Below are 21361 nucleotides of genomic sequence, written 5' to 3'. Positions count from 1 at the left end.
TCCCCACCGACTTTAGCGGTTATAAAACCAACTTTAAACACAGAGACTCCCACGTCTCTCTGCCTCTCTAGCTATGTTTGCCCAGGGAAAGCCCCGCACTGTTGCTGGAACGGCACTGTTCCAGCTACAGTGCGAACTGACACGTGGCTGACTTTTTCATCTTTAAATTTTTTTTTTAAGCAAAATAAAAAATAATAATAAAAAAAAGAAAAACCGGGTGGCCTCCACCCCCCATTAAAGTGGGTGGTCGGACCACCCCATTTTGCTGGGGTGGCTCCAAACCCTGTCGATTGGGGTGGTCAACAGCGCGGGCTGGGGTGGTCCTACACCCCCTTGGCCAAAAAAAAAAAAGGGAACGAGTGCATTTGGGGGTGGCCGGACCACCCCCAAGGGGCTGGGGTAGTTTCGGCCACCCATACAGCCGGTGTGGGGTGGCCGAAACTAAATACAATTTCGGTTTTCACAAGAATCATTTATAAATAAGGGCCATAATATAAATGATTCATGTGAAAACTGAAATTGTATTTAATTTATTCTAATTTTATTCCTTGATGGGAGGAGAAACCAATAAAGGTTGAGGGTCCATGACCTACTTATAAATAGAGCCCTGTGTAAACAATCTATTGGCATTGGTAGACATAGGTTAGAAGATATCTCTTTCTTTGTTGCAGGGTTTAATTTCTAATTCGCTTGAGCAAACATGGCTAGAGGTAATTTTGAATCCTTATTTCAGCTGCGTATTTTATAGCATCTAATTTTATATGCTAACATGTGGTATCAGAGTCAACTCTACGCTATTTTGCTTCGCATTAAGTTTATGTTGGCAAATAAGAGTTGTGCAGGTGCTGCATATCATTTGTCTTGCTTGTAATTAAAGATCGTCTGTTTTATCACCTCCTTTGGTAAATATTATTGCAACCTCATGCATCATTGCGGTTCTCTTCTGCATCAACATTAATCCTAGTAGCTCTATCAGATCCAATTTATCTTTGTTTCTTTTGCCTGAAAAAGCCCCAAACCCTGTTGCTTCTGTCTATGGTTAGAATTATCACGAGTGTTTGGGTCTAATTATCGTAAGTTTTTGTGTTTCTTTGTAACTGACTTTGCAAGAAGTTGTATTACTATAAATTTCTCACCCAGTGCATATATTGATGAAAGACATTCATAACTATCTAGGCTTTGGAGATGCTTGCATCTTTTGTAGCCTGGGTCTGATGTTGTTGCTTATTTCACATTGCAGCTTAGGAAGATGCTTGATCTTCTGGTGCACGCATCACAATGTCGTTCTGCACTTTGCCAGCACCCAGATTGTCGCAAGATGAAGGGCCTTTTTCGCCATGGAATGAAATGCAAAATGCGTGCATCTGGAGGTTGTGTTATCTGTAGGAAAATGTGGTCTCTTCTTCAATTTCATGCTCATGCTTGCAAAGAATCTGAATGCCACGTACCACGTTGCAGGTTTATTGATAAACTAGTTGTCAAAGTTTTTTTCCTTTTTTCCCCTTTATGTTTGAGGTGATAATATATAAATATAAATATATTATTTTAATTTGTTCAGAGATCTAAAACAATACTTAAGGAGGCTACGGCGAAGAGCTGCCGTGATGGAGATGATGAGACAGAGAGTTGCAGAGATTGCCATTAATGCTGGATGACCAATTTGTCTACATAATGGGTGATAATGGAGTTTTGAAGAAAAGCCCTTGACAAATAGAGGGAGTATATGGAACCATATAAAAAATATTTAGAGCCTGTTTGGCCATGACCCATGAACTGTTTTCTCGGCCATTTGCAAGTTAGTAAACAAACAACTAAAAATGGCCAAAAAAAATTTCAACTGAAATCATTTTATGCCGTTTAGGTTATTTCATGGATTTTTTTTTTTTTTTTTCTTCCATGCCTGTAATTTCAACTAGTTGCACACATGAACAGTAAAAATCATACAATTACCCACAAAGCTTAATAACTATATTTCTCCTATATAACAAGGTGATGAGCGTTTCGCCTAACTAGTAAAATTGAGCTTTGAAAGTAAATAGTAGAAAAAAAAAACAACGCAATTGGGAAGCCTCTCATATCCTCCAACCATTCTACAACTCATCATTTGGTTCTTCATCTTCAGATTCAGCTGAACCTCCACCACTCTTTTCATAAACTTGCTTTATGACAGGATTACACACTGCTTCCACCTCCTTCAACTTCTCCCCAAAATCTTCCTTCTCTGCGTTTTGGTTATCATCCAACCATTCCAGAGCCTCTTTCAGTGTACTCTCAATCTTCTCCTTGTCCTCCGCATCAATCTTATCTGCAAACTTGTCAGTAATGCTGCTCCTCATGTTGTATATGTAAGTCTCCAACTGGTTTCTGGCATCTATTCTCTCCTTCACCTTCTTATCCTCTTCTGCAAACTCCTCAGCCTCCCTCACCATCTTTTCAATTTCTTCCTGGCTCAGACGCCCCTTATCGTTCGTGATGGTGATGGATTCCGACTTCTTCGCCGCCTTGTCCTCGGCTCTCACATGTAAGATACCATTGGCATCAACCTCAAAGGTTACCTCAATCTGGGGCACTCCCCTGCAATAAGAATCACATCATTTGATAAGAAACCCATGATATAAAAAAATCATTGCAATGCAGTAAAGTTTAATGTAGTTCTGTTTTAGATTACCTTGGAGCAGGTGGAATGCCCGATAGATCAAACCTTCCAAGTTCACGACAATCCTTTGTCAAGCTTCTTTCACCTTCAAAGACCTGAAAATTTTAAACAACAACATGCGTAAGCAGCAGAATATTTATCAAGAGTGAGGTTTCTCATGTCGATTTTTGTGTATTCATAGGTTGTACCTTGATGGACACTGTGGTTTGCTGGTCTTGGTAAGTGGTGAAGATCTGAGACTTCTTAGTTGGGATAACTGTGTTTCTTGGTATCAATTTCGTCATCACACCTCCAACGGTTTCGATTCCCAGACTCAAAGGAGCAACATCAAGCAAAAGTATGTCTGCAGACGACAAAAGGGAAAATCTTATTAAGCATTATCTAAATATTTTGGAAAAACTTCATTTTAGACCTCTAAACTTTTAATTGTTATCACCTTGAATCCTTCCATTATATTTTAAACTTTAAAAGTTTGACAATAACATTTATACCTCTAACTTTTTTTATAAAATTTTAAATTTATCTTTAATTTCAAATTAATTAATTTTTTTAAAAAAAATCACAATATGATTCACAGTTGGGTTACCTTGTAACCTATTTTTTCAATTTTTTTTTTTTTCATTTTTTTTTTAATAAAAAGAAAATTGAAAGGTAATTTTATATTTTTAATAAAAGGGTCCAAAGTGATAAAAATTGAAAATTCATAAGTTCAAATAAGAAATTTTAAAGTTTGAACGGACATGTCAAAAGATATGGTAATTCAGAGGTCGAAATGAAGTTTTTCCATACATTTTAGTAACAAATTAATGTTAAAACTGAATCATTACCTTTGGTTTCATCCCCGCCTTCGCCACTGAGAATCCCACCTTGAACTGCAGCCCCATAGGCAACAGCTTCATCAGGATTAACACCCTTGTTTGGCTCTTTGCCATCAAAGAAGTCTTTCAACAGCTGTTGCACCTTGGGAATTCGAGTGCTTCCTCCAACAAGTACAATCTCGCTAACATCTGTTTTCTTCAGGCCTGCATCTTCCAGAGCCTTCTTCACTGGCCCCATTGTCTTCTTAAACAAGTCCATATTCAACTCCTCAAACCTTGCTCTTGTCAGTGGCTCTGAGAAATCAATACCATCGATAAGAGACTCAATCTCCACGCGCACTTGGTGCTGGCTACTCAACGCTCGCTTCGCTCTCTCACATTCCCTGCGAAGCTTCCCAAGTGCTTTTTTATCCTTGCTGATATCTTTGTTGTACTTCTTTTTGATCAACTTGATGAAGTAATCCATCACTCTGTGATCAAAGTCCTCCCCACCCAAGTGGGTATCTCCACTAGTGGCAAGAACCTCGAACACCCCATTATCAATGGTCAAGATGCTAACATCAAATGTACCACCACCAAGATCATAAACCAAAATGTTCTTCTCTCCTCCTTTCTTGTCCAGACCATAGGCAATAGCCGCGGCCGTAGGCTCATTGATTATCCGAGCCACATTCAGCCCGGCAATAATGCCTGCATCCTTAGTGGCCTGCCTCTGCGCATCATTGAAATAAGCTACAACAAGCAACAAATAGAAACCCTTTAGGTCATGAAACGCAAAGACATAACAATCACAACTCTCAGAAATATCAAAGGAAAATCTCTCTTTCTTGCCCTGGTTTTGCAAGTAATGTATTTTTTTTTTTTTCAAAGCAAGTAATGTATTCATATACATAAGAAACTGACAATTCATCAACCTCTTCTCTTCCTAGTATACAGTATAGAAATTCGTAACAGGGTAAAGAGATGAGATTAGAGAGCTTCATGCACATTCCTTAATTTAGGATAAACAAATCATCATGATTTCCATCCTTATCATTGTTCAGTTGTTCATTCAAAAATTCTCATGACATTCAGAACATTCAAACTTTTTTAAAATAAAAAGAAGTTTTTATAATACCTGGAACAGTGATAACAGCATCTTTTATTTTCTTTCCCAAATACGCCTCTGCCGTCTCCCTCATCTTTCCCAAAATCATAGCACTGATTTCCTCAGGGCTAAACACCTTCATCTCACCTTTCACTTTCACTTGTATATAAGGCTTCCCATCCCTGTTCACAATCTTATAAGGCAAAAACTTTATATCCCTCTGAACCTCCGGATCATCAAACCTACCAACAAAAACAGACGAAACCCATTTCAATTCACCTTTCAAAACATAAAACCCTTTCTCCATTTCGTCTTCAAACCAAAACAAACGGAGCCTAAAAGGAAAAGAAATTCACTTACTTCCTCCCAATAAGCCGCTTAACATCAAAAATAGTACGTTCTGCGTTGAGAGCCGCCTGATTCTTTGCGGCCTCTCCGATTAAACGCTCGGTATCAGTGAATGCGACCCACGAAGGGGTGATTCTGTTCCCTTGATCATTGGCTATAATCTCCACATGACCGTTCTTGTACACCCCCACACACGAGTAGGTGGTTCCCAGATCGATACCGATAACGGTCCCGAGCTTCGGTTCACCGGCTGCCACTGCTACCCCTAACAAAAATTCTTTAAAAACACAAATATTCAGTTGAGTTTCAGCTAAAACCCAAATCTTAATTCTTCCAAAGAAACATTTGGAAGTCATTTCAATGCAAAGTAAAATAGATAAAAATTAAATGAATTATTTATTTTTATTGAATTTTCTAGTAACAAGGAGATCTAAGAAGTAATCTTAAAAACAAAAACCAGGAATACTATCATTTTTTTTTTTCTGCAAATTCAGAGCACTCATATCTCCAAAACCGAAAACTTACTCCAAAACTTTCTCGTCCCCTGTTTGGTTGCCAGAAATTACTCTAAACAAGTAATCGAAAGATAAAATAAAGAAAAAACCCATAAGATCTTCGTTATGTTGTTTTCCCAAGAATCATAATATCATACAAAAAAAACTCAAAAACCTTCTAACTTTTTTATTCTTTCCCACACTTTCCCTCCAACCAAACAAAGTTACAGAGCTCCACATGTGAATCTAAAAACAAAAAAACAAAAAAAAAAAAAAACCAAAAAGAAAAGAAAAAAAAAAAAGAAGAAGAAGATAAACAGAGACTGAGTGACAGCTTTGTCTTTTCCTTTCTTACCTAAAACAAAGAGAAGCAAAAACGACACCGCTTTGTCCTTCAACCTCATTGTTGTTGTTTTGCGCAGCTCTCTTTTTGAAGATGACGTTTCGTTGGCGTCTCCGACTCTGAACGTTTCGCTGAAGCTTTCGCGGTGATCGGAAGTTGATCTCGTCAATATTTTTAATTGAGGGAAGCAGGAGTTACGACGAGTATTTATAAGCTATGGGCTGTTTTGGGGTGCTAGAGTGTTCTAGCAAATAGCAGTTTGACACGTCAGCGTTTTAATCGCTTTGTTGTTCGCGCAACTGCTGTACACGTATGGCGTTCAATGGGAGGCTAACACGTAGGGGGACCCGAAAGTTCTTGATGCGTGAAGAAACTGTAAAGAGGAAAAAGGCGGGATTATGGGTTGAAGGATAGTTTCGATATTTGCTTGACAGGTTGGGGCATTTTGGGATATTTGCTAATTCTAGGTTTGTGCTACAGAAGAACGATGTCGTTTATGTTTTATTGCTCAGGAGTTCCCAACAGAAAATTTACATGTGTGATCAGTTTGGTCTCATTGCTGCATGCATTTTTGAGTCTGCATTTATTGCACTTTTTTTTACAAAGTAGTAAAAATTATCATTTAATTTAAAATTTAATATTAATTTTTTAATGCTATATTAGTGGTGAGCACGCATTTGAGAGAGAGTGTATGTAGTATTTCTCCTTGTAAAATAGAGATATTGGGATATTAAAATTAGACAATTAACAAGCTTTGTCTTATTTCTTTGTTTAGCCTAAAATGGTCTCAGTAGTTTTTTGTTTTTCACAAACCCGTTGCATATCAATTCCTATTGGTGATTTACCAAAAGAAAATGCTTGGAATACTGCACTTTCTTACAAATTTACGTAGTAGTCCATTTAAGGTGCTACATTGTGTCATATGAGAAAAAACAAAAAAAATTAGTTGTTTAGTGTCTGACATGGTAAGTGTTACTTGAATTGTCATGCTAGTTTGTAAGTGATTTATAATTAAAGCTTTAGTATATCAATTTCTAGTTTGGATTTGCTTTTGTTGACAAAAAATAAAATAAAAAATAAAAAATAAAAAATCATTGTTTGTTTCAAATTCTAATAAAGCAGTTCAATCCACTCAGCCCAACCCCTTAAAAAAGCGAGAAATGATAGAGACACAACTTATGTCATATCAGAAAAAACAAAAAAATTTGAAAAAAAAATTTAATTGTTTAGTAGATGACATGTAAATGTTACTTGAATTGTCACGCTAGTTTGTAAGGATTTATAATTAAAGTTCCAATATACCAATTTCTAGTTTAGATTTGCGTTTGATTGACAAAAAAATTCATTGTTTGTTTCAAATCCTAATAAAGCAATTCAATCCACTCAACTAACCCCTAAAAAAAGCCTTCAAGCTCAACCATTTGTGATTGAATATAAATTAAATGAATAAATTAATTTTGCTTGTCAGTAAAGTTTTTGTGATGAGTTATAGTTTGATATGATATCAAAGCAAAGATCTTGAATTCTACTCTCATCTTTGTCTTCATCATTATGGAGTTAAATATTCTATGTGTTTCGCATCCCTTATTAAGATGGAGTTTGAGCCCACACGTTAACCATTTTCTATCGACTTAACTTTTGGAATTAGTGGTAGTTTAACAATTTCATAGTAGACAAACAATCCAATCTACATGTTTCAAAGCTTTACATAGAAACAAAAATAAAGTCAGTATTTGATAGGTGATGGGTTGTATCTCATAAACACACCGAGCAATTTAAACTACCGGAATGGTGCCAGAGGATTTAGGCTTCGTGGGGCTTTTGAGCTTCTAAGCTCTTTGCAAACATGGTCTAACATTCCAAGAAAATCTCTAACAATCACAAAAATTCGAAGTGGGTTGGCTTCATCTTTGCTCACATCTCCATGAAAATACTCAGTAATTTCTTTGACATGTGTGAGGATCCTATCTTCATCCCCCTGCAATTCTTTTATCTTTTCCTCTGCATAAGAAATGAATGATCTCATTGAGTTGACAAAGTTCCCATTGCTTTCATCCACCCACAACTCCCTATGTACTAGATGTTTCAGTTTAGCCATTCCATCTGATAGATTTGAGACAGAGCTTCCAAGAACATCTAAGTCGATTGCAGCTGTCTTTTTCACATTGTAGAGCTCAGTACTTAGGCCAGAAACAAGATCAAGCCCCATTCTTCTGTAATCTTCTTCCCTTTCTTCAACAGAATTGGTTTTGCTTTTCTTGCTGATCCTTCCCATAATGCTATCTGAAACTCTAATTCCTTCTGAGCGGATTATTTCTTGAACAACAAAGTGGAGTAAGGTTGTTTTCCCATCTGTTCCTTTCACATCAGCAAGCTTAAGGAGGGCATCAAGCTTAAATGCTCTGGCACCTCCTCTGATTGTTCCAACATTCATACGGTTGCCGGTTTTCAGCACAGCTTCAAGTAGCTTTAAGAAAAGTCTGCTTGATCTGAGTTCCTTGCAGGCTTCCTGATAACAAACATAAATAAGGGTGAGAGTGATTATTATATTGGAAAAAGTAATTGTGGTTATGGTTTGATGGTTACCTCTAGCATTGAAAAAGAGTTCCTCAGGTGAACCACCTCATCTTCAAAAGTTTCTCTGTAAAGCATGGCTTCAACTCTAACAAAGGCAAATGGTATCCTGAGAATTGCTTTGACAAACTTCTCTGCAGACCCCAGTTCGTTTATATCTCCTTTATAGCCAGAGAGCTTTCCCTCCTCTTCCTTGGTTGGAACCATCTTCACCAGTGCCTCCAGTTGTTGTAAACTCAACCCATTCCCTGTTTCCCACCATTTGATAATATTGAAAAAGATGAAAGAGCCAGAGGAAGTTTAAATATGCTGATAGCAAATAACCTTTTCACATATTTTTTTATCAGCTGAAGTGTTTATAAAGAGAAATGATATTTATACAACTTAGATGATATGGCAGTAACTTTTTTTTTTTTTATAAGCTTTTGCTGATTGAAAGACTTATTTTCATTACCACGTCATCCCAGTTGTATAACGATGCATTACTCGTTTATAAATATACAACTCCTCTCACCATAAGAGATGTGGAGCTATATGTTTTCAAATACTCTGCTGTACTTTATCTTAAGGATAAAACTATAGGGAAAACTTCACTTAATTACGATTGCTTATGCTTTGAAATTTAGGACTTATACCTTGTAGTAGTGCGTCACAAACTTGCTCAGCAGTCACATTCAAGGCTTTTGAGAGAATAGTTATGTTCTGTAGTCTCTTTGGCTCTAGCACATGCTTGCTTGGAGAGGGAGTCTTGCTCTTTGCTTCATCTGCACTCTTCATTGAAGTTTGTAGATTGTATCCAAAAAGTGATTCAATCATTTCCTCGTCCAACCTTTTTCATGATTCATCATAATATGTTCAATTGTATGCAGAAAGAAAGGAAGAAAAAAGTAACCAATAACATAAGAAAAATACTATTTAGTAGACTACTATACGACTCCCGTATTACTGGGATGATTTGACAACCTTTTTTTTTTATTATTTTTTTATTATTATTTTTTTTAATAACGTAGGAGAACTTTACTCAGATTAATTGCACGTCGCAAATGCATACAATATAACAATCCTCACCGTTAATCAAACTCCTATGGGTAATTGACCCCACCCGCCAGAACCAGTTACCAGGTAATCCAAGAGCTTTGATGATCAAAAAATTGATTTTCACTTTCACGTCATTCTAATTGTATGAGAATCGTATAATAGTCTACTAAATAACATTAATTATAGTGTAAAGAAACTTACTCAAATGAACTTGATCGCAGCTTATCCCAAACCATTGATCGATCGGGGGCAGCTCTAACCTTGTCCCAATGGAGTGGCTTCAATTTTGCTAATGGAGTTCCATCTTTCCCCATTGGTGTAAATCGAGGCAGTTGAGATGGTGGAGGAGGTGGGCCTTTGGCAGAGAAAAATGGAGGTGGACATGGTGGTGGAGGAATATGAGATGGAGCTTGTGATTGTGATGGTTTAGGAGGGTTTCCAGGTGAAGAAGGTGTGTCTCTTTGTGGAGTTCTATTTGTTCCTGATGAAGAAAATGAATTTCCTGGAGATGATAAATTTGGCAATGTGAAAGAACATGAAGCTTTAGATGTAATTCTAGTTGAAGAAGAAGAAGGAAAACACGTCACACGGGGCGGTGGAGGCAGCGGAGGTGGTGGTGGTGGTGATGGGTGCTTCAAACTATTTTGACTGTCTGAAGAACATTCAACTGTTTGTTTTTCTGGTTTTGGATAGCTTGGAGATTGTGGAGGCATTTCAATATCTAAAGATTTGGGCAGAGAAGATTTGATCTGTGACTCCAGTGGAGTACTTAAAATATCTGATTTCTCACTTAGACTACCAGCTGAAGCATTGGAAAGCCGGGCGTTTCTCCATGAAAGTGATTCACCAAAAGAATGGAAAGATTCATCATCGGACGAATGACATTCAATGGGAATAATTTTTCCCTCAGATGAAGAATTCCCACCATCTGATTCATATATGAGTGACTCTGCATCCTCATGAACAGATGTAATTTCCCTTGTAGAAGAGCTACTAGCATTTTCAGAATCTATCTTTACATGTTCTTGAATTGGTTCTTCCATCTCATGCATTGTACATTTAGGGGTGCTATCATATGATGATGTGTTTACAGGTTCAGTAATTTGCTTAAGACAAGTCTGCTGCTCTAAATCCTTTCCTAATGAATTAAGATAAAATAGATCAAGGCCAGGATTTCTGCTCACCTTGCTTGCTGAATCCTGGGTACTCACATTCTTTAGTTTACCTCTGGTTCCTCCTTTTTTGCTGTAGACAGATAGAATTCTTGTGGGTTTCTTTCTCAGTTTTCTGCGTTTCTTGCAGAGCCAGATGAATCCAAGACCACAAACCAAGAAGACAGCTCCTGCAGACAAGATGACTGCAACAAGAATCGTTCTGACTCGGTCTTTTCCTCTGTTCTCTTTTTGAGCCTTGTCGTGTTGTGGGATATTTGAACTCGACCGGTGTGATGGATGATGGGGATTTGCATGGATATGCAGCACTGGAGATGGAGATGGAGATGGAGCTTCAGCTTCAGCTTCAATGGTGGGATATGGAGAGGGTGATGGTGCCATATTTTCATGACTTCTATGTGATGGGTTTCTTATGTGGAAGTTTTTCAGTCCCAGCAAAGCTCTGAACTTTTCCACAATCAAAGCTCCCTTTTCTTGACTCTCATCCTCTCCTGAAACTTTCTGAATGTAGTATCCAATCCCATCTCCATGAACATTGAAGTCTTCTGCAGCATTCAACACCTTGCCAGCAATCAATGATATGAGAATGAAAATGATGATGATCATGTGGAGAATCTCGGAACAAAACCCCATGTTTCTTTTCCAACCAAAATCATGAAAGCATCAATGTAACTTTCTCTGCTTATAAATCTGCCACTCCTTTTTGCTTCATTCTTTTTATCTTGGAAGAATTTATTTTTGAGTTGGTGTTGGTAATGTGCAATGAAGATCTAGCCAGAAAGCCTTTAATGCTACTCCAAGAAACCCCTGAGCCTGGCAATTGTAGTTGTACTGGGCCTTCTTTACTTCCCTATTCATGCACCCTTATCTTCTCTTACCACCATAAATTCTTCTGCAAAACACTGTTAGTACTATGCATCATACCTTTCTTCTGGAAACCTTTCTCTCTCTTAATTTGACTCCATCTTTTTGTCTTATTTTCTGATCTTCATCAGTCTTCGCTAGTGTACTTATCATCTTCTTCAGCTTTAATGATTACATTTAAGAGTTCAAAAGCAGACTAAAACTGGGTCATGGATTTTGCAGTTGAACAAAACTTTTAGCAGCTAAAAGTCATCAAATCAAAACAATCCAAAAGTGTGTAGGTGGGTCCCTTTTTGGTTGGACTTTCGCCTAACTATTATTGATAGGTGATCATAATCTAAGTTTTCTCCTAACCCACATTATTAAAAGGAGAGATGGAGGGTCAAATGCTCCATCACTTTCTCATGTGATCTTCCATAGAGAAGCTAAAATGCATCATATCACAGTCTCTTTCCCACACTTTTAATGGAAGCTCTTCTTTGATATTGTTTTCTGTTTCACAACATGGTATCCATGGTTGGGTGGGCTTAAAGTTGATTTCCTATATAACCTTTATAAGGCATTAGCCCATGTGTGTCCCTCACCTAACTACAGAGAGAGAGAGAGATTCAAACCGACAGATACACTGGATGCCGGTATTCGAGGGCAATTGGCTTGGCTTAGCAGTAACCTGGAATTGAAAATGACGCCATATAAGGGGGGAGGGACCGCATTGGATGCTGGTTTTCTGCACCAGAAACTGGACCCAGTTGTTGGACCATTGAGGATCATAATAAGAATCACACTACCTCAACTCATCATCTAGGTGAGAGGCTCATTACTGAAATATCTTCCAAACAAAAGAGAGAGATGGCTCAATCTTATTTTCAGGCTTGTTCCTTTTTGGAGACTAATTTAGACAGAAAAAACCACTCCGCCTAATAAATAAAAAAATTCGTGGGCCTAACTCACTTCATAAAATCGGTCCCATAAGAGAGGGTTGTCCATTTCTTATAAACATGCCCAAAATCTTCTCCACGGGCAATGTGGGATCATTCTTCAACACCCTCCCTCACTTATAGGCCAGTATTTTTCCTAATTCTTGTCACGGGGTAAGTAGTGTGGGCCCTATTCGTTCTGTGGTAGACTCTGATACCATGAAGAAATTCGTAAGCCTAACTCATTTTATAAAATCGGTTCAATAGGAGAGGGTTGTCTCCTTATAAACATGTCCAAGGCAATGTGAGATTATTCCACAACACCCTTTCTCACATGCATGCCAGTATTTTTCCTGATCTTTATCACAGGGTAAATAGTGTAGGCCCCATTCGTCCTATAGTAGGCTCTGATACCATGAAAGAAAGCAAAGAAACGTGCTTTTGGCGTGGGCATAACTCATCTCATGAAACTGGTTCCATAAGAAAGGGTTGTTAATTCCTTATAAACATGCCCAAGATCTTCTCCACAGGCAATGTGAAATCATTCCTCAACAATAAAACCGGTCAATTCCTTTGGCAGCTCCACTCATCTATCAGCATTTATTGACTTAACACTATGCATGCACATAATATTATGACATTTTAATCTAGACTATAGGTCACCCTCTTCCTGACTCGAGCACAAAGTCACGACCCATTCAATTTCATACTCAACGATCTGCTTCTAATCTCATAGTCGACATGATAATTGACTCTAATACCAAATGATACAAGCCTCAAATAAAATTCACCATTAAAAATAGGCTTGCAAGGAGAATGTGCCCGATAACTTATATACCCATAGTGGTTAAAGATTACACTCAAAACACTCTAGATGAATTCAAAATTAGCTCCATTATAGGTTCATTCCAGATTACTTCTGTCGGCTAGTTTCACTACATTTTTATCCAGTAGGTTATTTCTTAGAGTTGAGACAAATAGTATGGATCCTTAATCCATGAGTGTTATTTACTCTGTTTTTTGGTGTCCTAGAGTGTCTCTGTTCTTAGAAAATGACATTGGATCAGTCAATATCTGCCAGTAAAACCACATTCCATAGAATCGTCTCCCATTACAAACATGACTGGTTTCACTTCATCTTTAATTTACTTCACATTCTTGAATTATTGTCCAAAGAATGCCTCTTTCTCTCAAGCCAAACAAGACAGTACTACGTGGTCATGTGTACTGTCGGTTTCACTGTTCCACATGGCATATCAGAACAAAATCAATTTATTTTTATTTTTTGCTGTTAATTAAAGTTGGAAACCTCTACAATAGTTATGGTGACCTTACGGAACAGAATTTTGTATCATGTTACATGTCCTTTGTAGATGTATAGAGAATCTTTAGGTATTCAATTGTCCTTATATTCCGTACTCGCAATCACCAACAATGAGTGTTCATTTATTAGCATCAAGCATTTTTTTTTTTTTCCCAAAAATCTCACTTTTATTTAGTTGGGTTGATGTGAAAGTATTGATCCGACTTTAAATTATTATTTTCAATTCTTGTTAAAAATAATGATTTTTTTTTTTAAAAAAAAAGAACATATTTGTTGTTTTTGTTGATTTTTGTTGTTTTTTTCTTGTTCATATAACATATTTGTTTTTTCTGGGTTAAAATTTTTTTGGGCTTTATTAAAAAAATCATTTGGGCATTATTAAAAAAAAAAAAAAATTGGGCCTTATTAAAATTTTTTTTGGAGCCTTAAATTTCGGGCGCCTTAGGCGCCGGCCTAACTTGCCTAGCAGTTGGGCCGACCCTGCATTCGGTATTTCAAAACTACCGCGTAGTGTGGTAGTTCATAACAGCCCACTTTAGCCAATAAACAGATAATTTTTTTTTTTTTTTTAAGAAATAATATAAAATTCATTAAATATTAAAAATTCAATAATTAAAAAAATATAAATATTAAAAAACTAAAACTATTAAAAAATTAAAATGAAAAAGGAAAAGAAAAATCAAAGAGGGTGGCTCCCGCCATCCCTTGCACCCCATTTTGGCCAAGAGGGTGGCTTGGCCGGTATGGGGTAGACGAACCACCCCATGGCTAAGAGGGTGGTCCGGCCACCTCCAAAAGGCCAAAAAGAAAATTAAAATAAAAAAATATTTGATTTTTGGGAGTGGCCTGGTGACCCCAAAGGAGGTTGTTTAGGCCTAACATGAGGCCTATTAAGATGGATAAGATAAAGATTTTCTGAGTGAAGTGAGTGAAGTGTCGTCTATCTGTGCATTTTGAGAAGATAAGGGAGGTAAACGGGAATAATAAAGAGAGGAAACCCAGCGGATTGAACCCATGTGGAGAGCCATCTGCTTGAGCCTTTGTGGTTGAGGAAGTATAAAAAATGAGAAAGGGGGTGGCTGCTTTCGGCGGATGAAGAAAAGAAAGGGAAAAAGAAGGAAAAATGAGAAAAGGGGAAAAGAATGAAAAGAAATGAGATTCTTATGTTAGCAATATATAATTAAATGCTAATTAACAATATAAATTAGTAGCGAAATAATTAATTATATAAGTACTTCCGGCCATTGCTTTGCTCAAATGAAGTGAAATAAAACATTTTTGCAGCAATCGGAGAGTCTTCTAACCTATGCCTACCAGTGCCAATAGATGAAATACACATACTTTATTTATAGGTAGGTCAGGACTCTCAATTAGAATTGCTGCCTTATTTATTCCTTCCATGAAGGAATAAGAATCAAATCAATAATCAATTCAAATATTTGATTCCACAAAATAATCTTTATTTGGAATAAATCATTGAACACCTATTTTATAATTACAGTAAATATATGTGACATACGGGCCATACCTTAAATGAATTTCTTACATTCTCCCACTTGACCCTTATGACATATAAATTTCTTATGGTGCTCGTCGCTCAATTGTATAATATGACCATTACTTTATTTATTTCAACCATTCATGAAATCTTCAAACTCACACAAGGAATACTACACATGAATCATGGCGGTAAAACCTTTATATAATAAGTCGTCCCTTCTATGTATCATAATGTGTAATAACTTCCTAAATGAGTACTTTATGAATGAACTTCATATAAGCCATTCGGGTCTAACTTTATTTTATTCCCGCGGATAAGAATAATATATGTGCACAAAAAATAATAACTTTATGTCCAAAGACCAACTAAAGAGAAACTAAGCATAAATGAATTAATGAGTCTCATATATTCTACATGACTTTATACTTTATTTACCGGTAAACTTTCAATCATAGGATCTGCAATCATTAATTCAATACTTATATGCTCAATAGACACTTCATGTCACTTAATGTTCTCTTTCATAGTGATACTTTATATCGATATAGTTACTTCTGCTTTTACTCTGATTATTCTTAAAAAATAGAACTACAGTAGAATTATCGCAAAAGATTTTTATGGGTCTGACTATAAAATTGACAATCTTGAGACCTTTAACAAAATTGTCTCAACTATAATACATGTAACATCCCCAGCCCGTTAAGGCTGAGTTTGCCACTTTTCTTCTTTTATAACAAAAATTCTTGCAAAGATCTATAAGGTTTATCAGAGTTCTTGATTTTAAAAGATACAATAAATGCATAAAACATTATTCAAGAGATTTTATTACAAGTGAAATTAGAAAACATTAAACTTTAGTTGCGGAATATCATATTATTACAATCACTGATATGAAAAGATTTTGAAAATTAATAATTATTCCCATCCCCATTCCGGCCTCCTATTCCAGCATCATTTCTACCTGAAAACAAGAAATAAAACTGAATGAGCCCAAAGGGGGCCCAGCAAGTAAAATCCACAACCATAAATAGTTTTACTCCTTGTTCTCAGTTTTGAAAATCATTTTCGCAAATAAATATAATTCTAGCCATAATAATATCTGTATGTACGGTTGCATCTCCCGTAACATATACATACTATTACATCTAGTAATAGATCATCGTTGTAAATCATCTTTATAAATCATCATCATAATGCATCATTATAAATAATCTTTGTAAATCATCTTAGCATATCTTCGTTGAAAATATAGTATCATTTTCTCATAATAAGGCCCATGTACACTATTACCCCTGTGCACGAGGGTTGCGGGTCCTTGTGACCATGGCACTGAACTGTGGCCTCAGCCATGCCCGACCGTCAATTAACTCTTTTTCTTGGTGCACTCAACGGTCTGTTGATGGAATACCACCTTCTGGCATAGCCTCCTTCAGTGGTTTCGCCTCCATCCGAGTATCGGTACCGAACTCTCATCTTATCTTATCTTGGGGCCAAAAATACTCTCCTCCATACATGTGCCCTCATTTTATAAACATTTATCTCATCTCTTGTACTTTTCTTTGTACTTCTTTTGATGCATCTTAGGGCAACATGTAGGAGGGTTTATCATCTTTTTTTTCTTTCTTATAATCATCATCATTTCTCAACTTTCTTTTCTTAAAATGGAAACTTTTCCAAATATAAACTTGTTGTGCTTAAAAAGCATTTAAAGAAATAGAAACTTTCTAGATAATTCATTTAGAAATCCTTCATGCATGCAACATAACTTCATAATACGTAAATAAAATAATCATTTACAATTTACTAAAGAATGAATAAATAGCATGACATGAAGTAACTTTAGAAGGGTAGTGAATTTACTTACCTCTAGACTGAAGCTAAAAGTGGTATGAAGGAATCTAGTTGCTCCAATATGACTAACACCACTAGTATATCTTTTGAAACTAATTTCTAAAGTCCGCTATCTCTTGTGTTCTTTCTTTCTTGTAGCGCTTGGTCTCCCCCTTTCTCTCTCTGTTCTGAGTAAATACTCTTAGAAAGAAGAAAGACCGAGTAAAAAGCGGAAGAAGGAAGAATATATGCAAGAGATGGGAGAGGAGATGAGTTGTGAAAATTGTGAAGGAGAAGAGCTCTATTTATAGGAGAAAATCAAACACTATTCTACCTTAAATTTACAATTATACCCTCATTTTACTATTTCACCTACCACCTACTATTCCACCTACCACTTACTATTCTACCTACCACTTACTATTTCACCTACCACCTACTATTCCACCTACCACTTACTATTCTACCTACCACTTACTATTTCACCTACCACCTACTATTCCACCTACCACTTACTATTCTACCTACCAATTACTATTATACCTACCATTTACTATTCTACCTACCCTATACTATTCTACCTACCAATTTCCAATTACCATTCATACAATATCATAAATTTCTCAAGAATTAATATCATTGCCTAATATGAAAATTAATATAATCATAGCATCAAATTAATATCTCTAAAATAAGACTTTCAAAATCTGAGGTGCTACATATTTACTATCCTATTATTTCACCAATTACCATTCTCTAATTACCACTCTCATAAATTTCCCAAGAATTAAAATCCTTAACTACAATGGATATTAAAATAACATCATTATCAAAATAATCTATTTAAATAGCTTTGAAAATTCTGGGACACTACAATCTTCCCTCCTTATTAGAATTTCATCCTCGAAATTAAAACCTATAATATTATCGTCCAATCTTCAAGTTGAGGGATTCAGATTTAAATAATCCTTTCAATCCTTCATCAAAGCCTACTCTCTTTTATCATATTGAAATTTTATCTCCTTCTACTAGGAGTAAATCTTATTCACAGTCTAAAGTCACGATTTCTGCAATCATTCATCAGTTCACACTAAAATCATACCTCAAAATCTTTTCCATTGTTTCTTTCCAACCTCAATAACAACAATCGAATTATTCATCAACAGTCTACAATCAAGGTTTAAACATCAAATTAATAAATCATGTGATCAATAGTTTATACCTCCAAACATCATAGTCCTCATTTCAAGCCTGCAATAATTTTCTCGATCTAATTTAATCAATCTTACCAGAAAGGTGTAAAAATCATTCCTGCCTATATTCTCTTTAGTATCTCAGTATTCCAAATCATGCATACGAAATTTAATATGATGCTCTAATAATTATTAACTTCTCACCATCATATACCTGTAAAAGTAAATAGCACCAACATTCTATAGTTTATATCTCCCAAAAACGTCATTACACGAATATACCTTAGAAGTGACATCATAATTCGATTCATTCTAAATACACAACCGTTTCTATTTTCTCATCCCAAATCTTGCGTCGATGTTACAATATCAGCAAAATCTCTCTGTACTACATCTTTACTTGATAACTCGTAACTCAGCAAAAGAAACTTGAAATTATTAGTCCAACTCAATTTGAAATGCAAGATTCTCATCCATTCTTGACTAATACATGTGGTGCCTTGCTACGCTCTAGAAATTAAATTGATCAGCAAGCAAAGCAAGATATGGGTAAGTTTTCAAGCTGGAAGTTCCAAAGTACACATGCTAAAATCTCTCTCTCTTGGGTCTTGCAAGGTCAAGAAGAGAAAAAGAGAGACTGATAGTCCTGTTGTTTTCCAGAAAAGAAGATTTGATAAGCATTTTCAGGACCTGATGTGCATGTGACTCCTTCTGAGACTATCAAAATACCCACATCGGAAGCTCTCTCTCTTCTGTCATGTATGAAGACTTGAAGAAAAGAGAGATGCTTATCCTGAGAGGCATGATCAAGGATAATCTTGCTTCATCAGGACATGATCAACGATAATCTTGCTTCAATGGTTTACCACTGAGAGTATAAGGTGTTGGGTTTGTGAATCATGTTGTGATGCTGCATTTTTTTTCTTGAGGATACGCTCAACTAGGAGAACAGTCGAGCTTTCATTGTATGGAAGGCTATTAGCAGAAGATCTCAGGTGAAGGGGTATGATCAGAAGGCATGCGTTTGCAATGGAGAAAGAGGTGTGAATTTATATGAAGGGTTTCTGGATAACGAACGAGCGCGTGGTGCTCGTTGGCATGACATTTCATTCAGTTGCCCACGCATGGTATCCGAAGTCGTTGATTGAACAGTGGGTTTGAAAAATGAGCTCAGTCGAATTATGACAGGAGACAAGATCCTACTTTCACGGGATCTTTTGACAAAATTTCCCTCGCGGCCCGAGGTCGCCTAACGCTTTGTTGTTTACTGTTCATTTCGCTTGAAGTGAAAAAAAATTCCTTAAGGCTACTCGTCTGCTGCTTCCAGAATCTTCACAAAAATTCCTTTAGTTCCTAACGCTTAGTCTCTTCTCAGTACTTCATCTCTCCCAATTTCTTCGTATTCTCAACTATCTTCCTTACTCTCCTAAATATGGCAGCATCATTGTCATCCGTTAACAACATCGATTTGAATGCTGCTCCTGCAGCACAACCCAGTGTTATTCCTAATGTGCAACCAGATGTGCTTGCTGTTCCCTCTGAAGTGCCTGCTATTCATCCCGTCGTACCTATTGCACACCCTAATGAACCTGCTACATATCCTAACGTATGGCAGCCAACTTTTGTCTTTGACAATCGTCCTATCACTATTCACGATTCTGTCATGCTCCACGATTCTACTGCTATAGCGGTGGCCAAAGGTTTCGTAATTCCACGGGATCAGACATTGTTAGCTGATAGATCGGATATTGAGGCTATTAACGATTCACTGGCGTTCAGTATTCAAGATGCTGCTTTAGTTTCTGACTTGGCACGACGTTTGCATGCCAGAGCTGATGAGCTGAAAGTCTTAAGAAAACAAATTGGGGTCATACAGCGACTACTCAAATACTACAAACGAAGACACGTGGATTTGAAGCAGGAGAATACTCAGCTGAAAAAGATGGTGTTATCTTACGCAGAATACTTGGGACCAAAGATGCTAGAAATGGAGAAGAATACCGAACGTCTCCAGCGACAGCACGAAAAACTCCGGGTCGATGTTCAGGGGTGTTGCAAGTCTCTCCGCACACGCTCTAGTCAGGTACCTCATTAGAAATAAATATTCTCTTTGATAATTCAATTAATATAAATATATACGATTCTGCTCATACTAGGTTTTCTCTATGCAGAAATAATTTTCCTGGAGCAGCTCTGAGGAATCATCTGCTCATCTCATTATCACGTGTCTCTTTATGCAACAAATTCCCTTCTTTTTTTTTTTTTTTTTTTTTTTTTTATGGACACTGGTATGTAATATTATAAGGAGCTTGTTCTCCAAACATTTCTTTTCGTAATCATTCAGTGCTCATTCAATATTCATTATGAAATCATTCTGTTATTGTAATAACTTCCTTTAAACAAACAATCTGTTTAAAAAGTTAATCACTCAATAAAACATCTAAGTATGCACCATCACATGTTATCAACCTCTAAAATACCTTAATATCATTGAACATATATCTTATAAGAGAAAATTTAGATCATGTCACTATATTATATCACTGTATTATATTGTCTTTCAACTCTTGCCTCTATGCTTCAATTTACCTCAAGAATAATAATCCATTATCTTTACTTAGTAAAAGAAAATTATATCAAAAGCTTTGGCATGTAAATAAAATTTCTCATAATTTCATATCCACTAATGCCTCAAAATTTAAATATTATCCACAACCTAGGAGCACTAATTCATCCTCAAAACTTTAAGCATCACTTCAATATAATTTACCTCAATTATAGAAAACCTAACACCTTAAATTCTAAGAATCACCTCAAGGATTTCATGAATCGTACCTTAGAGTCATCACAATCATCCAAAAAATATCAAAATCCTTAAACCACAAATTTATATATCAAAATATCTTATAGATTCTAGGGTATACCTCATTTGCATTTATCCCTGCAGTACTTAGGCATTCACTTCATGCCACTACGTAATCCTTATTCATCAATCCATATATTACAACATCAATCATAGTATCATTATTGTCATCAACCAAACCTTAGCCATTACCAAAAACTCATATAAACTATTATATCATTAATTCAGTTCAAGAATCATTTCACCACCGACCTCCATAAGACAATTTGTTACCAAGTCACTCACACAATTTGTCTCACAACCTAAATCAATAAAACCATTTTGTCACCAAATTAATTT

The 21361-nt window shown here is 36.3% G+C and overlaps 2 protein-coding genes across 2 annotated transcripts; both read right to left on the bottom strand.

The window, feature by feature from the left end:
- Positions 1-1931: 1931 nt before the first annotated feature.
- On the bottom strand, positions 1932-5906 carry LOC132168815 (luminal-binding protein 5-like). The gene is made up of 7 exons (XM_059579873.1): positions 5759-5906; positions 4922-5186; positions 4592-4803; positions 3484-4206; positions 2845-2999; positions 2669-2751; positions 1932-2574 (listed from the first exon to the last, which is right to left on the bottom strand). Exons 1-7 carry the CDS (start codon positions 5805-5807, stop codon positions 2091-2093), a joined length of 1971 nt encoding a protein of 656 aa, XP_059435856.1. The 5' UTR covers positions 5808-5906; the 3' UTR covers positions 1932-2090.
- A 1482-nt stretch (positions 5907-7388) lies between these two features.
- LOC132168814 (formin-like protein 11) lies at positions 7389-11583 on the bottom strand. Its single transcript, XM_059579872.1, has 4 exons — positions 9560-11583; positions 8956-9149; positions 8333-8568; positions 7389-8255 (listed from the first exon to the last, which is right to left on the bottom strand). The coding sequence occupies exons 1-4, from the start codon at positions 11161-11163 to the stop codon at positions 7527-7529; spliced, it is 2763 nt and encodes a 920-aa protein (XP_059435855.1). The 5' UTR covers positions 11164-11583; the 3' UTR covers positions 7389-7526.
- Positions 11584-21361: the final 9778 nt, after the last annotated feature.

The sequence above is a fragment of the Corylus avellana genome, chromosome ca2 (assembly GCF_901000735.1).
Source record: "Corylus avellana chromosome ca2, CavTom2PMs-1.0".
Classification (NCBI taxonomy): Eukaryota; Viridiplantae; Streptophyta; class Magnoliopsida; order Fagales; family Betulaceae; genus Corylus; species Corylus avellana.
Note: the sequence above shows the minus strand (reverse complement) of the source record. Positions and strands in the feature narration are given on the sequence as shown.

Bases quoted from the DNA above. Each gene is read 5' to 3' on its own strand.
- LOC132168815 (XM_059579873.1), bottom strand. From the start codon at position 5,807: ATGAGGTTGAAGGACAAAGCGGTGTCGTTTTTGCTTCTCTTTGTTTTA. The intron at 4,207-4,591 runs GTATTATAAAAA...TGCTTGTTGTAG, and splicing joins TGCTGTTATCACTGTTCCAG to CTTATTTCAATGATGCGCAG. The intron at 2,575-2,668 runs GTAATCTAAAAC...TTCTTATTGCAG, and splicing joins GGCATTCCACCTGCTCCAAG to GGGAGTGCCCCAGATTGAGG.
- LOC132168814 (XM_059579872.1), bottom strand. From the start codon at position 11,163: ATGGGGTTTTGTTCCGAGATTCTCCACATGATCATCATCATTTTCATT. The intron at 9,150-9,559 runs GTAAGTTTCTTT...ATCATGAAAAAG, and splicing joins CTGCGATCAAGTTCATTTGA to GTTGGACGAGGAAATGATTG. The intron at 8,256-8,332 runs GTAACCATCAAA...GTTTGTTATCAG, and splicing joins ACTCTTTTTCAATGCTAGAG to GAAGCCTGCAAGGAACTCAG.